The sequence below is a fragment of the Malus sylvestris genome, chromosome 11, assembly GCF_916048215.2.
Source record: "Malus sylvestris chromosome 11, drMalSylv7.2, whole genome shotgun sequence".
NCBI lineage: Eukaryota > Viridiplantae > Streptophyta > Magnoliopsida > Rosales > Rosaceae > Malus > Malus sylvestris.
In genome coordinates, this window is record NC_062270.1 from 15938178 (window position 1) to 15952116 (window position 13939).

Sequence of the window (13939 nt, forward strand, 5' to 3'; positions counted from 1 at the left end):
TTTTAGAAACCCTTCTTTATAGTATAGACGATGGATGACTTTATACTATGAAGTGGTTATTTATGAGAGGCGTAACTATTTGTCCATACCTAGTGGACACTATGCCGCCTGGGGCGAGGATCTGGTGTTGGCAGTTAGGCCGGGAGAAATAATCCCTAGCTACGGGCTGAGGGACATGGAGCAGGCATTGGGCCAAGAGTTGGTAATCTTTGGCTACGGGCTCAGAGACCACGGTGCTGGCATAGGGCCGGGAGATATATTTTTTTTCGGTGATCTTACTAGTGGTACACCACGCTTACAAGACGATCTACGAGACGATAAACGCAATGATTTATATGATATTTTTCCGCATTACACCTGTTGAGATATTTTATGGCATGCTAGAGTTTCAGAAAACCTATCACTTATTATGCTAGTAGTTTTCATTATAAACTCTGGGGGTTAGTATGTTCATAACTGTTTTCGTATTATGTTTATGTATATAAACTTGGTCCACTCACCTTTGTTTTGCGCCCCTTTTCAGGATTTAGAATTGAGGCATACGATCCTGACGTCAACGTTTTCGCATTGGTATATTCGAGTCCTCTCGGTGTAGGACCTACATCCTTTTATTTATTAAATTTTACATTAATTCTTTTAGAACTCTAGTTAGTTGTATGCTATGAACACGTTCCTAAATTATTAATTCATTGTATTTTAAATTCATAACGCTTATTTATTTCTTATTCTTAGCTTTTGTATCAATTAATGGCTTTCGTCACCCTCGGATGTCGGCCAACATGTGTCTATCTTGGTATTCGGGGAATATCAGGGTCGGGGCGTGTCAGATTGGTATCAGAGCGTGGTTTGTTCAGAGCATACTTAGGATTCTCTTCTATTCTCGTAAAGTGTCGGTTTTGACATCATTTGGATGTCAAGACTTCTAGATTTGATGCCATTCGGCGCAGTTGTGCAAACCTTTCTCTATTTGAATTGTCACCTTCTTGTTGAAATTCAAGAAATTGTGTTGGGATTGTGCCTCATCGGTGACGTGTTTGAATTGTTGGATGACTTTCAACATAGGACGATACTCTGCGGCGTGCATTTCCTAAGAATTGCGGGCGGAGTCGGCTCTATATCAAAATCTTGGGAAACGGAAAAAAAAATCTTGGAAATACGAATTGGCTAAGACCAACTGGAGTTCTGAAACGAGGATATCACTCTGCGACATGCATTCCCTGGGAATGGCAGGCAGAGTCATATCTCTTGGAAAATTGCTTGAAACATTCAAAGTGCGTACGAAATAAGTGAGTAAGTGCTAGTGGTGACGACAGTTAGTAGGTAGTAGTTGGTGGGAGCAAATCAATGTTCTCGGACTCGTTCCTACTGAGGAAATTTGTGTGGATCTTTAGAACAATTCTTGGTGATTGTTCTATCAATAACCAACTTGCTTATTCCAATGACGAAGTTAAGTTCACTGACCTTTAACAATCAGCTTGACATCAAATTCTACGAGCGTTGGCTTCGTTTACATTAATTGCTTTTCTTGGGAAACTCTTCGATAGCATACGCTATTCTCACCAATTTTTCGAAAGGAGTTGCGATTCCTGTCGTTGTTGTAATTGGAATTAGATGATGAAGATCCAGCCTTGTTTGGATAAAGAATCTCTCTTTGAATTTCACATGGGTCTGGTACTCAGTGGTAAACCCTAGCTTGTAGTTCTCGTACTTGCTGGTATAGATGAACTTAGCCTCTTACTTGTAGCCCAACTGACCAGTGTTTTTGTCCACTAAATGTTCAACCTTGTGATTTTCAGTGTGATGGTTTAAGACTCTACCACATTCATCATTGTACGAAGATCGAGCTTTACTCTGAACTTCTCTGGACTCATTGAGCTTTGGGTTGCTCAAGGGTATCACTTTAAGGTAGCCAATCGTATCACTGCATGCATACATAAGCTGCCTTGTATCTTTCTTCTTCATCACTCTGTTGATTCAAAGGTTTTATATTTAATTTTTGAACTTTGAAACAGCTCTCACAAAGTATTGTGAATTTTCGAATTGTCTTTGGCCTATTCAAATCTTATTGACAGTTCTTAACTATTCTTGAGCTTAGACCTATTTTCCTTTTTGGCTAAGAAACCAATTAGCCTTACTGTGGTGGTTAACCAAATAATCATAAACATTGACTTTTATTTCTACATCTTCACCTTCTCGACATAGTTTCTCACTCAATTAGTAAGGGAATAATGATCGATCGATTCGACGAATGCGTACACCTAGTTTCATAACGATGCTAGTGAGAATATTTGGAGCATAACCTTTTCACAATTTTACCAGTCTTATCGAGAATATTTTCTTTTGGCTTGAGGTTTGAGTCGTCTCTTAGTAAAAGTTTGGTGAAGGTAGAAATACTGGTGGTCAATGGATTGCATCACGAATCACTATCTTCACGCAAGGATGTTTAATCACCAATCACTTTCTTGCTACAATTCATAGCCATCGCATTGTACTCTAATAGTCATTTTCCAACGATGTGTGTTCGTCTTAACACCTCTTCTCACAACTTCACTCAGGATCCTTTGTTCGTGAATACGCGGACATCGAAGCACTCCTAGCAAATTGGTTTGGTGCACTTAGGAAAGGTACGACAGCTCGATCGAGACAAGAATAGGACGACCTTTATACTTCTCGCGAAAGGTGTGTACTCTCATAGGGTTTTCAAGTTGATCACTTTCGAGTCATTCTTTCTACCAACATTAACCTTGTTTGATTAGAAATCTACAACTAAGCAAAACTGGAAAGGTGGTTCGAGCTCTTAAGTATGCTACTATCATGGTAGCCACTTCTCTTGAATCCCAAAGTACCGTTGTCAAGTGGGTTCTTCATTGGCAAAACCTTGGAGTAGTTGGTCACATTTGGAAGAACTGAGGAGAATATAATGTTTGGTACTAGATAGAGTTTTATGACGACAATTTCTGTTTTGTTCGGTTTGGTGTATGGCACTTTTTATGACATGGTACGAGAGTTTCCTACGGGCAACATTGGTTGACAGAGGAGTATTGTGGACTGATATTTGGAGGATTGAATTTACGACGTGTGGAATTGTGCATCCTCAGGAAATTACTACTTGCTTATCGAGACAACAAATGTGTGGTTGATATTGCGGGCTGCAGACTGTAATATCGATAGCTTATTTGTTGGGTTCATTAAGCTAGTGGGCAGCAATACCTGTCTTCAGCAGTGGTTACAGATTTATTATTGTTGGGGCTCGACCCAAAGACACATCTATTCTCGGAGTACGTGATGTTTCTAATTCTTAGGCAAGATCCACTTTCATTTCCAATTTTGGATTTTCAGTATAAATAATTTAACTTCCGTTACTAGCTATTTATTTTGACGTTACAAATGTTTTGGGGGAAGTATTTCCATTTTCAATTTTAAGTTTAGCACGAATTTTCGACCTATATGTTTTTGCCTATTTATTTTGATACTATCGTGTTTTACGTACGTGCTTTTGACCCTATGTCAATATATGTTTTCGACTTTATATCTTTATAAGTATGTTTCTACTTTTACACTGATGGGGAAGAAAGTAAGAGCTTGGGGGCATGATAGAGGACTTTGCAACCTGCTCATGACGGTGTGGCATATTCTCTTTGATGCACCTAGTCTGACTTGATTTCTCTTTATACGTATACATATATTCTTCTTCCTATTTTTTTGAGTATTTCAGTTTAGTAAGTGATTTTAAATTTCGAGGACGAAATTTTTTCTTAAGGGGGGTAGATTTTAACAACCCACTTCAAAAATTATTTACTAAGTTACGAAAATACCCTTGTGTGGATATTTTACCCAGGCCACTTTCCTTTCTTTCCTTACCCGTGACCTTTCTCCCCTTCCCAAGAACCCATTCTCCCTCACAATCCATGTAAACCCCATTGATTATTTCCCTCATGTGACACCCTATTCTTCTTGTTCACTCTCTCTCATATCTCGAGCTTCTTCTCTCCCTCAAGATCTCTGCAACTTTCAGCTCTCTCTCTCTCTCTCTCTCCTCAACAATAATCTGCAACATTTCTCTCTCTAGGCTCCGAGAAGGAACCCCTACCATTTCTCTTGATGTTGACCAAGTCAACCCTAAAAAATCTGAACCTCAAACCCTTGAGACATGGGGAATCCACCTATGACATTGTACATATCATCGATGCACCATCGGGTGATCTACCATTAACACAGAGAGCTCTCTCAAACTCTATCTCATGTATGAATTATTTTCCCTCCTGGTTGTGTTAGTTTTAATCTATCTGTGATAAGGATTATGTCGGAAATCTATGGGGTTAATCTCTCTGTTTAGAATTTGTGCATGCATGTCATTCCGGCGACGAATTCCTGTGAATGTCGTTGAGTTCGAAGCTAGGTGGTGGCTGTCTTCTTGGGGTTTAGCTCGATTTAGACTTTTAAAGTATTGTTGGGCTAACCTATACTTAAATTCGTGGGTTTAACTATCTGCATGTACTCATTCTCTTGGTCTTAGTTTTCGATGGTGAACCCGGTTTTTTTTTTGGCGAGTTTGAAGGTGTTGGCACTCAAACTCGTTCGAACACTATTCCAGGTAACTAGATACCTATTTGTTTGTGAGTTTAGGCTTGAGGTTGGCCTGTGTAAGTGTGTGTGTGTGTTATATGCATGTATGTACAGTGTGTGTTTTTGTGTGTGTGTATGTGTGTGTGTGTGTGTGTGTGTGTGTGTGTGTGTGTGTAGGCTGTGTATGTATGTGGGCCGTGTGTGTGTGCAGGCACCGTGTGTGTGCGCAAGCCGTGTGTGTGTGTACAGTGCATGTGTGTATACTGTGCACATGTGTATGTATGTGTGTTGTTTGTGGTACATGCATGTGTGTGAGTGTGGGTTTGGGTTTTAGCCCAAACCACCCTTTTTCACCCTAATCCCCTTTTAACCCAAAAACCTTAGGGTCCTAAAACCCATTAGACCTTAACCCATTCAAGCCCAAATCCTTTAGAAAACCCTTTTATTTATTTATTTATTATATTTTTGTGCTTAGGTGAAGTTGCTAGTGGGGATTTCCTTAATCCTTTTCCCCACAACTATGCTGCTACGAAGTATCTGTGAGTAGACCCCTTCTAAAATTACATGATTTTATAGTTCAATTGCATAGATGAATAGCATGCCTTACGAGTTTATGAACTGATTTTATGTTGAGCATGTTTATTGAAATGTTGATTTTCGTCTCGTGTTTTTGATGAGGAATTAATTGTTGGCCTATTTTGAGCTATATTTTAATATATCGTATTTTCTATAAAAACCATGAACTGGTAAACTATCTGATGGATGACGATAGGATACTAGAACATGTTTTAGAAACCCCTATTTATAGTATAGACGATGGATGACTTTATACTATGAAGTGGTTATTTATGAGAGGCGTAACTATTTGTGCGTACCAAGTGGACACTATGCCGCCTGGGGCGAGGATCTGGTGTTGGCAGTTAGGTTGGGAGAAATAATCCCTACCTACAGGCTGAGGGACACGGAGCAGGCATTGGGCCAGGAGTTAGAAATCTCTAGCTACGGGCGCAGAGACCACAGTGCTGGCATAGGGTCGGGAGATATATTTTTTTCCATTGATCTTACTAGCGGTACACCGCGCTTACGACACAATAAACGCGATGATTTATATGATATTTTCCGCGTTATACCTGTTGAGATATTTTATGGCATGAGAGTTTCAGAAAACCTATCACTTATTATGCTAGTAGTTTTCATTATAAACTCTGGGGGTTAGTATGTTCATAACTGTTTTCATATTATGTTTATGTATATAAACTTGGTCCACTCACCCTTGTTTTGTGCCCCCTTTCAGGATTTAGAATTGAGGCATACGATCCCAACGTCAATGTTTTTGCATTGGTATATTCGAGTCCACTCGGTGTAGGACCTACATCCTTTTATTTATTAAATTTTACATTAATTCTTTTAGAACTCTAGTTAGTTGTATGTTATAAACATGTTCCTAAATTATTAATTCATTGTATTTTAAATTCATAACCCTTATTTATTTCTTATTATTAGCTTTTGTATCAATTAATGGCTTTCGTCGCCCTCGGGTGTCGGCCAGCACGTGTCTATCTTGGTATTCGGGGAATATCAGGGTCGGGGCGTGTCATATTTACCCTAAAGGGTGGGAGGAATAAATTCGTATCGAACTTGTCATTCTCGATGGCGACAGAAACAGTTTAAACTTAATTGGTACCAATATAGGGTTGTTAATATCAATTCAAACATCCCAATCGTTTTCAAAGAGACTACATTAACATGTATCATCCCTTTCAAGTCACATTCGCAAACTACTAAAAAAACTGTACAGCTCGTCGTTCTCTACACGGTACGAAAATTGTGTTAACCAGGTGACTGCCTTGGCAACCATGAAAATTGTTCATCCATCTCATCGGTAGAGCATGTTATTTTTTGTCAAGTAACATCTTTTTCACCAATAACCTTGGTAATCAAGCCAGTAAATTGTGGTTTAACCAAGTTCCGTTAAGCACAGTTACTGTATCGCTAAGGCATTTTGCTAAGGTCAGTTCATAGTGCGTGTAGATGATTTCTGACCATTGACACAATGTGGACTCAACATGGACCAATTGTCGGAAATCGCTCTTGCACGTGTAGATTGATCATAGCACTGCTCTAAAGCTTGGATGCATCATTATCATTCACATTCAACGATCAAAATTTTGAAGTCGCATTTCACAATGGGAGAAAATGTGTCTCTCGGTTGACATTGAAATCAAACAAACTTCAGACAGATAATTCAGAAACTAGAGCTTGCAAAGTTGACATTTAATTGGTCATCTGTGTACAGTGGCCTCAATCTCGAAGAGTCGATCTTGATCAAACTGTGTTAGGGTGACTCCCTTCACCTCCATGAAAATCGACTGCCCGCATCAGCATAGTTTGGCAATTTTTTCAAGCATATTTTTCACCCAAGACCTGTAACTTGATCAACACGCCACCGATGTCTAACCTGTCGATTAGATACAACCAACTGTAAGAAAAACAGGCAGTTGACACAACCATTGAGACAAGAACAAAGCATTGAAGAGCTGCTTACACTTTAATTTGTGCCTATTTTCTGTTTAATCAATTTCGCTATCACATTCGATTTCACTGCAAATTAAAAACAATGAACACTTTCAATGACATGCTGCAGTTAAAATTATCAAGAATTAATCGTAGACGAACAAAATCTAAAACTTTCGAGAGAAATTAACATTTAAAATGTCAGTTGGCTTAACATAGAAAGCCGTTGACTAAGTGAGAGAAATTAACTAAACTCAAAACTAAGATTCACAGATCGTTTGTGTTCAATATATACATGCGTGTTTAAGCTGGAGAGAGGAGTAATCTCTTTTAAATTTACAACAGAAACTAAACTCAGAAGTACAACCTCAGATGGCCTTGGTCTTTCTCATCATTGATTAGTCGTTCATTTTGCACTTGTATTTTACTAACTCTATGTTAAAAGTTCTATGTACAACAAAAAAACACAGATCTAAACGACTAAAAGGATGGAGCTTCAAGTCCCAAATATATACAATTTCAAAAATTGCCCACATGGTTCTATTTTTCATGTTGCTTCTCTGTTCTTGGGCAGCTGGGCTCATAAAAAAAATCTTCCATTTGTTCTGTATTGTTACAGAGAACTTCACTCATCTTTGCACTTTTTCTTGCTGTATATTGAAATTAAATTCTTTGCATAAGAAATATGATAAAAAGAAAAATTAACCTACAAAAATGTAATCCAGTGTGAGAATTGTAAGCAAACCCCTTTCATAAATTAAACTTAACAATGACTGATAGTTTGATATTGGTTAAGGGCGATAGTCAAACTAATGTGCTCGCTACTTTGCTCTTTTAAGTTTGAATGGATCAGAATTATTATCTTTGTAGAAAAAGAACTATACGAACCAAATCTTTTAGAAGCTTTATCAAAATAAACAAAAATACAGAAGAATAAATTCTTATTTTCCTTTTATGGGAAGAGCCAAATGTTTCAGTAGTTAATTGTTAATATTTGTTGTGACCTTTGTGTGAATTCCAAGTTCAGTAGTTACTTTTGGAATAAATGGACAAAAAGGAAAATTAACAAATTCTGCCTATTCAGGTTCAACTCTAAACAAATATAAACTTAAGCATTTGGACTTTTTCTTATGTTTTCACTAAGTTGGGAACCTAATAACAAAATTTCATCCCAATAAGAACCAAATCTTTAAGAAGCTATATCAGAATAAACAAAAATAAAGAAGAATAAATTCTTATTTTCCTTTTCTGGGAAGAGCCAAATGTTTCAGTATTTGTTAATTGTTAAAATTTGTTGTGACCTTTGTGTGAATTAACCCAAAATTCAACACACATAAATAGAAATAAAAATTCAGAAACCTTTCCCAACAATTGAAAAGAGTAGGTTTTATGTTCAGAAGTCAAGCCTACAAAGATAAGCATGTTCATTAACTTCATTAACATCCTCCATTTATGACAACCCTATCAAAACCTCACAAAACCATAATATCCCTGGACACCAATCCCACCCACCATTGAAACAATTTGACCAAACCCAAATCAAACTAACCAAATTTTAGCCAACAACTGATCAAAATAACATCGCACAAACCCCAAAAGTTGCACCAATTCCACACATAAGTGTAAACTCGTACGGCAAGCCTATCCAGGTTCAACTCTAAACAAATATAAACTTAAGCATTTGAGCTTTTTCTTATGCTAAGTTGGGAACCTAATAACAAAATTTCATCCCAATAGTCCTAACCACAAAGTAAAACTATACTTCTGGGACCTAACTAATAGTTAAAGCATTCATAACAAATAGATGTAATGTACCGTGTTTTGGAAGCAGAAAACACTATTTCAGATTTGCTTGGAGACACTTTGTTCCTGAGAGATTTAATGGGAAAATCTTCAATGTTTGAAGCGTTTTGTTCATCTATTTCTTCGGTAATTTCAGTTTCCCTTAAATCCATATAAACAGAAGAGGGATTAATACATTAGTAAATATCAGGTTATTTGAAAATATAGATACAAATGAAATAGTTACTGTGAAAACTCTTACCTTTTTTGTTTTTTTCTATTCTTAGAGCTGAAGAGACTCTTCCGAATTGAACCTTTTGTAGATGATGTGACAATAGTGGGTAAAATGGTGGAAGAGATAGGTTTTAACTCTTTATCAAAAAGTGGTGGGGCAGATGAAAAATTCTGAGCTGTCGTATCTTCCTCCTCAAATTTAGCCAATGATTCATAAGAAGCTTTGGAACTTGATTGAACAGCTTGTATTTTGTCGTCGAAAATCGCTTCGATCAAATGAAAAATTTTGATCTGCCCTTAACATTGGAGAATTGCATATGGTAGCTCTTGTTGATCAGTAAACCCTTTTTCGACAACTAAATCATAACATGAAGTTCCAAATAAACGTTCAGCCGGTTTACCAATGATGATAGCATTGGTCTCATCGCTGGCGTCTTCGAGGATTAAACTTACTTTGAACCTAAGTATATGAAGAACAATATTTCAATACAAAGATTATGAAATTAGTTGTAAACATTTGGTTTACCAAATGAGGGTACTTAAATATTATGAAATTAGTTATAAACATTTGGCTTACCAGGGAAGGGGAATTTGAACATTGTGCTTTACACAAATTAGCATGTCATTATTTTCATCCTTTTTAAGTTGTTTGTAGCAGCATGGACATGCTTTGTACCACCAGCCAGCATGCGTGTCAAAACGTGTAACAGCTGCTCTACATAAGACTGAAGTGTTCTGAAATATATGTACAGACAGTAATTAATATATGGATCTCTAAGAATGATATATACTTAACTAATGTGTCATATATCATATGAGGAATATAATTTATTTAACAATAAACGATGCGTATTAGTATCACAGCAGGTGCACATATCTGATTTCTAAAACATTGAGAAAAGTTTGTTTACCTTATACAAATCTGGATCCAAAATATTCAAATCCTGAACAGACATTTTTTCAGCGTTTTCTAATTGTTCTGATCCCATTAATTGCCTTGCTGATGTTGACAACATTTTTACAGAATGAGCCGGACCAACAAAGCTGCATATATTTTTGTATTCAAATAAAATCGAATAAGAATCTAAACCATGAAGGGATACTAAGCATTTATCAATTGAAAAAGAAAATTTCACATATTATACCATCAGAAATTTGCAAGAATAATTTTCATACTTCTATAGATTTATTGCATCACCATGTAATGCATATACAAACATGGCTTGTGTTTCTAAAGTGTGGTCTCTCAAAAGTTTGTCCAAATGTATATGCAAATGTTGTTATGGCAGACTAAAATGAACACGTTCTTATGAGAGATTTTTTTTACGGATAAGGGGAAAAAAAAGATCATGAATTTTAATAAAACAAAATATTTTGACCTTAAAGGGAGACAAATTCCACCTCATCTACTGTACAGCAACAACAACAATGAGTTGTATACATCATTTTTTAAACAATTCTAATCAACTTGATAAACCTTTCCAAGTTTGCATATAGCTTGCATAAATTTACAATATTACAAAAACAGGTATGCTAGTTTGTAATGTACAATTTTAGGTAGTTGTAGCAAATTATTTAATCAAACTTACACTCAAAAAAGCTAGATCATAGCCTTTTTAATTATAGAAACATGTAAACTAAAAGAAATATAAAAACATTGTATTCCCAGATGTGTTTAATTGAAATAACAGTTTCATATTTATATGCATACCATTGGTAAACAGGTATATCCATATTTTTTCTCTCATACTCAATTTCAACATGAAAAAAATATTTTCAACAATTTGAAATATAGGAACTGACATTGCTTTGTAAGGTGCTGCCTCAGGAATGTCTGGATTGATGAAAATCATTGTGGAAATACTGCTGTTCAGCACAATATTTTCTGGTTGTTTATAGATGAGGAATTAAATCATTATTTTATATAATAAAAATGAACAATTGAACATAGAACTAAAAAATTTCATACCTCTGAATTGTCTAACTTTAAGGCTTGTAAAAACACCCAAAACTGGTGGTGTCAAGTGTTCCAGAGCTTTGAAATCAAAAGTCTTTGCAGTGTCACCCCACAACGTCAGGTTAACATCTTCTTTCCTAAGTGAATGAATATTACGAAAAAATTAGTGCAACAATTTTGAGAAATTCAGATGTCTCGACAAATTATTTACCTGATATTTTGCAACTTAACTTCACATATTTTCTCCATTCTCTCATTATTGATCATTCTGTCCTCCAAAGGCTTTACTGCAGTGATGCGTCCCAGAACGTCTCAAAATTTATCCAAAAAGTGTAGTCAAATCTCAAAATGCTTGAAAAATATTGACAAAATGATACTAAATTGATGTTAATTTTTTTTATTATATATATATATATATATGATTACCTGTGAGAATATCATATTGATCGATGCGAGAAGACAATTGGGAATAATCAAGTAAGTAAAATCGATGTGAGGGAATGTTTGGATGAACACCTGGCAACTCTTCAAAATTTGTTCTTGTATTGAAGCACACTTGCGCCTCATGGGGGACAATTTTGTAGGACAGTTTACAACGACTGGTAGAAAAGCGAGTGATCTCATAAACATGATTAGCTTTAATTTTTGGAGCAACATTCTCATAATCAATTTCTTTTGCAGAGGCTTGAATTGCATCTTTCTACATGATTACAAATAAATTTACCAAATTAGGCAGATAAACATGCACAGTACATCATTTAAATTCAAAAAATATAATCTGATAAAATGATATACATCAGAGCAAAAGTTTGAAATCATAACCACAATTTAAAATTGAAAACCTGAAAAAACAAAATACTTACCATTTCGTCAACCAATATACATTGAAGACCACCAAACGCATTATCCTTTCCTATAACCTTAGGTCTCCAAATTCTGCATACACGGACTCTGATCTTCTTATTAAACTGAAAAGGTGATAAACTTCGGGTAGGATCTATCATCATTCCGCTACAAAACTGCAAGTCAATTTACATGACATTAGATGTCAGTCGCTCGGGGCGCTTGTTTTATAATCTTGATCCCCTTTAAAATAAGAGTGGTATACATTATTTATCAATGCAGACATCTAAAATAATAATAAGCAGAAAGAATGAAACAGGGAAATTGAGGACGAAATTGAGCATGAAATAAGCAAAAAGAATGAAACAGCTAAGTTCTAAAATGATAATACTTGCACAATAAATGAAATAGCGGAACAAATCAGAAAGCTATAATTTCAAGGACTACTAAAAGCAAATAGTCACTGTCCTATCGGACCTGTGCCTTATTGAATATAAAATACTATTCATAACATACTCAATTTGTTTTGTTCACATTTTTCTCTATTCATTACATATATGATCTGGTTTTGGTGTGTGTAGTTTCACAATAATCTAGTTTTTGAGATATTTTTTTCACGTAAAACATCATGCTTTCTTGACGTCCAAAACATATAGACTGAGGGCAGGATCAAACCAACTAATTGACAAAAATTAATCTATCATCATTTAGAAGCACATACTCAAATTAACATCTGAGCGCAAATCAATCCAGTTGGACTTGATCATCCGAGGACTTCAAATCCTGCTGTTCAGATATAATCCATTTGTTAAGAGTTGTATGTATATCTATTATATGAAACCAGAAATGATAAATTAAGGACTTTTACTCTGTAATCTATAGTATAACTAATTAGCTTGGAAAGATGGAGAAGAAGGTGAATGCTATCGTGTTTTGTTTTCTGGTGAAAGCTAGCTAGCTGCTTCATCTGCAATTGACTGTAATCAGTGAGATTGATGCACCAAGACTAAAGCAAATAATATGGTCAAAATAATACGATATCGAAAAGATGAATTAAGAACAACTTCAATAAAGAAACTAATTGATTCAAAACATAAAATTCTTACAAACCAACACAAACGATACATTTGATTCCCAAGCAGAACCCAGAATCTAAAATCGAAAAAATGGTAAGGAATATTGCGGATTACCGTCGACTTGCTCGAACGCCTTCACCAAGGATTACCGTCGACTTGGTCGATCACCTTCACCAAGCTCGCGTGATCGTACAGATCACCCTGTAAAGTAAAAAAAAAAAAAACAACACACACACACACACATGAAACCAAAAATAATTTCAGGGAAATTGATAGATAATCAAATTTATTTGAAGAGATGAAGAGGTAACCTACTTTACTACAATTTACCTCTACCAAGTTAAATAGATTATACTTATCCAGCCATCTTGCCCGCTCTGATGGAGCAATCTTTCTTCAATTAATCTACCTTCGTTGGGCAACTATGACTGAGTTTTGGGTTGTGGATTTAAGATTTCTCTTTCGGGGAAAAGAGGAGGATTCTAGGTTGGGGAAAGCAAGGAGCAGGGATAAAAAGGAGGGTGCCCAAAAACAGCAAAACGATTTATAGGGTTTGATAGAGGAGCCTGCAGCCAGTTGAAGGAAGATTGAAGCGGTGGAAAGGAAGCAACGAATCCGTGAGAGAAAAAAATTTAAAAGGGAATGAAACTGTGAGAGCAAGATTGAAGCGGTGGAAAGGATGAACAATGAGTCGAAGAGACAGAGGGAAGAAGCTGGGAAAACCCACGCGTCCCATTTTGTTCTCCGTTTGACAGCAAAGCAAATGTTCTCCGTTTGACAGCAAGCAAAAGGGGCAAAGTTGCAATAAAAGAAAAATGGGCGAGGGCAAAATCAGAAATTCACTGTACTATGAATAGTGATTTAGGCGTTTTTCCCTTTTAGTATATATATAATTTGTACAAAAAATGCATTTTTCATATTCATATACAAGTTATTTTCTTCAACACGCTCAAAACTTTCCTCAAAT

General features: G+C 36.0%; 1 protein-coding gene across 1 annotated transcript; it reads right to left on the reverse strand.

The window, feature by feature from the left end:
* Window positions 1-9393: 9393 nt before the first annotated feature.
* LOC126589830 (replication protein A 70 kDa DNA-binding subunit A-like) lies at window positions 9394-12811 on the reverse strand. Its single transcript, XM_050255258.1, has 9 exons — window positions 12618-12811; window positions 11917-12072; window positions 11570-11753; window positions 11265-11364; window positions 11066-11190; window positions 10900-10981; window positions 10008-10140; window positions 9674-9831; window positions 9394-9556 (listed from the first exon to the last, which is right to left on the reverse strand). Exons 2-9 carry the CDS (start codon window positions 12058-12060, stop codon window positions 9394-9396), a joined length of 1089 nt encoding a protein of 362 aa, XP_050111215.1. The 5' UTR covers window positions 12061-12072; window positions 12618-12811.
* Between the last annotated feature and the right edge of the window lie 1128 nt (window positions 12812-13939).

Bases quoted from the DNA above. Each gene is read 5' to 3' on its own strand.
- LOC126589830 (XM_050255258.1), bottom strand. From the start codon at position 12,060: ATGATGATAGATCCTACCCGAAGTTTATCACCTTTTCAGTTTAATAAG. The intron at 10,982-11,065 runs GTATGAAATTTT...ATAAACAACCAG, and splicing joins TAAAGTTAGACAATTCAGAG to AAAATATTGTGCTGAACAGC. The intron at 9,557-9,673 runs GTAAGCCAAATG...TCATATACTTAG, and splicing joins GTTCAAATTCCCCTTCCCTG to GTTCAAAGTAAGTTTAATCC.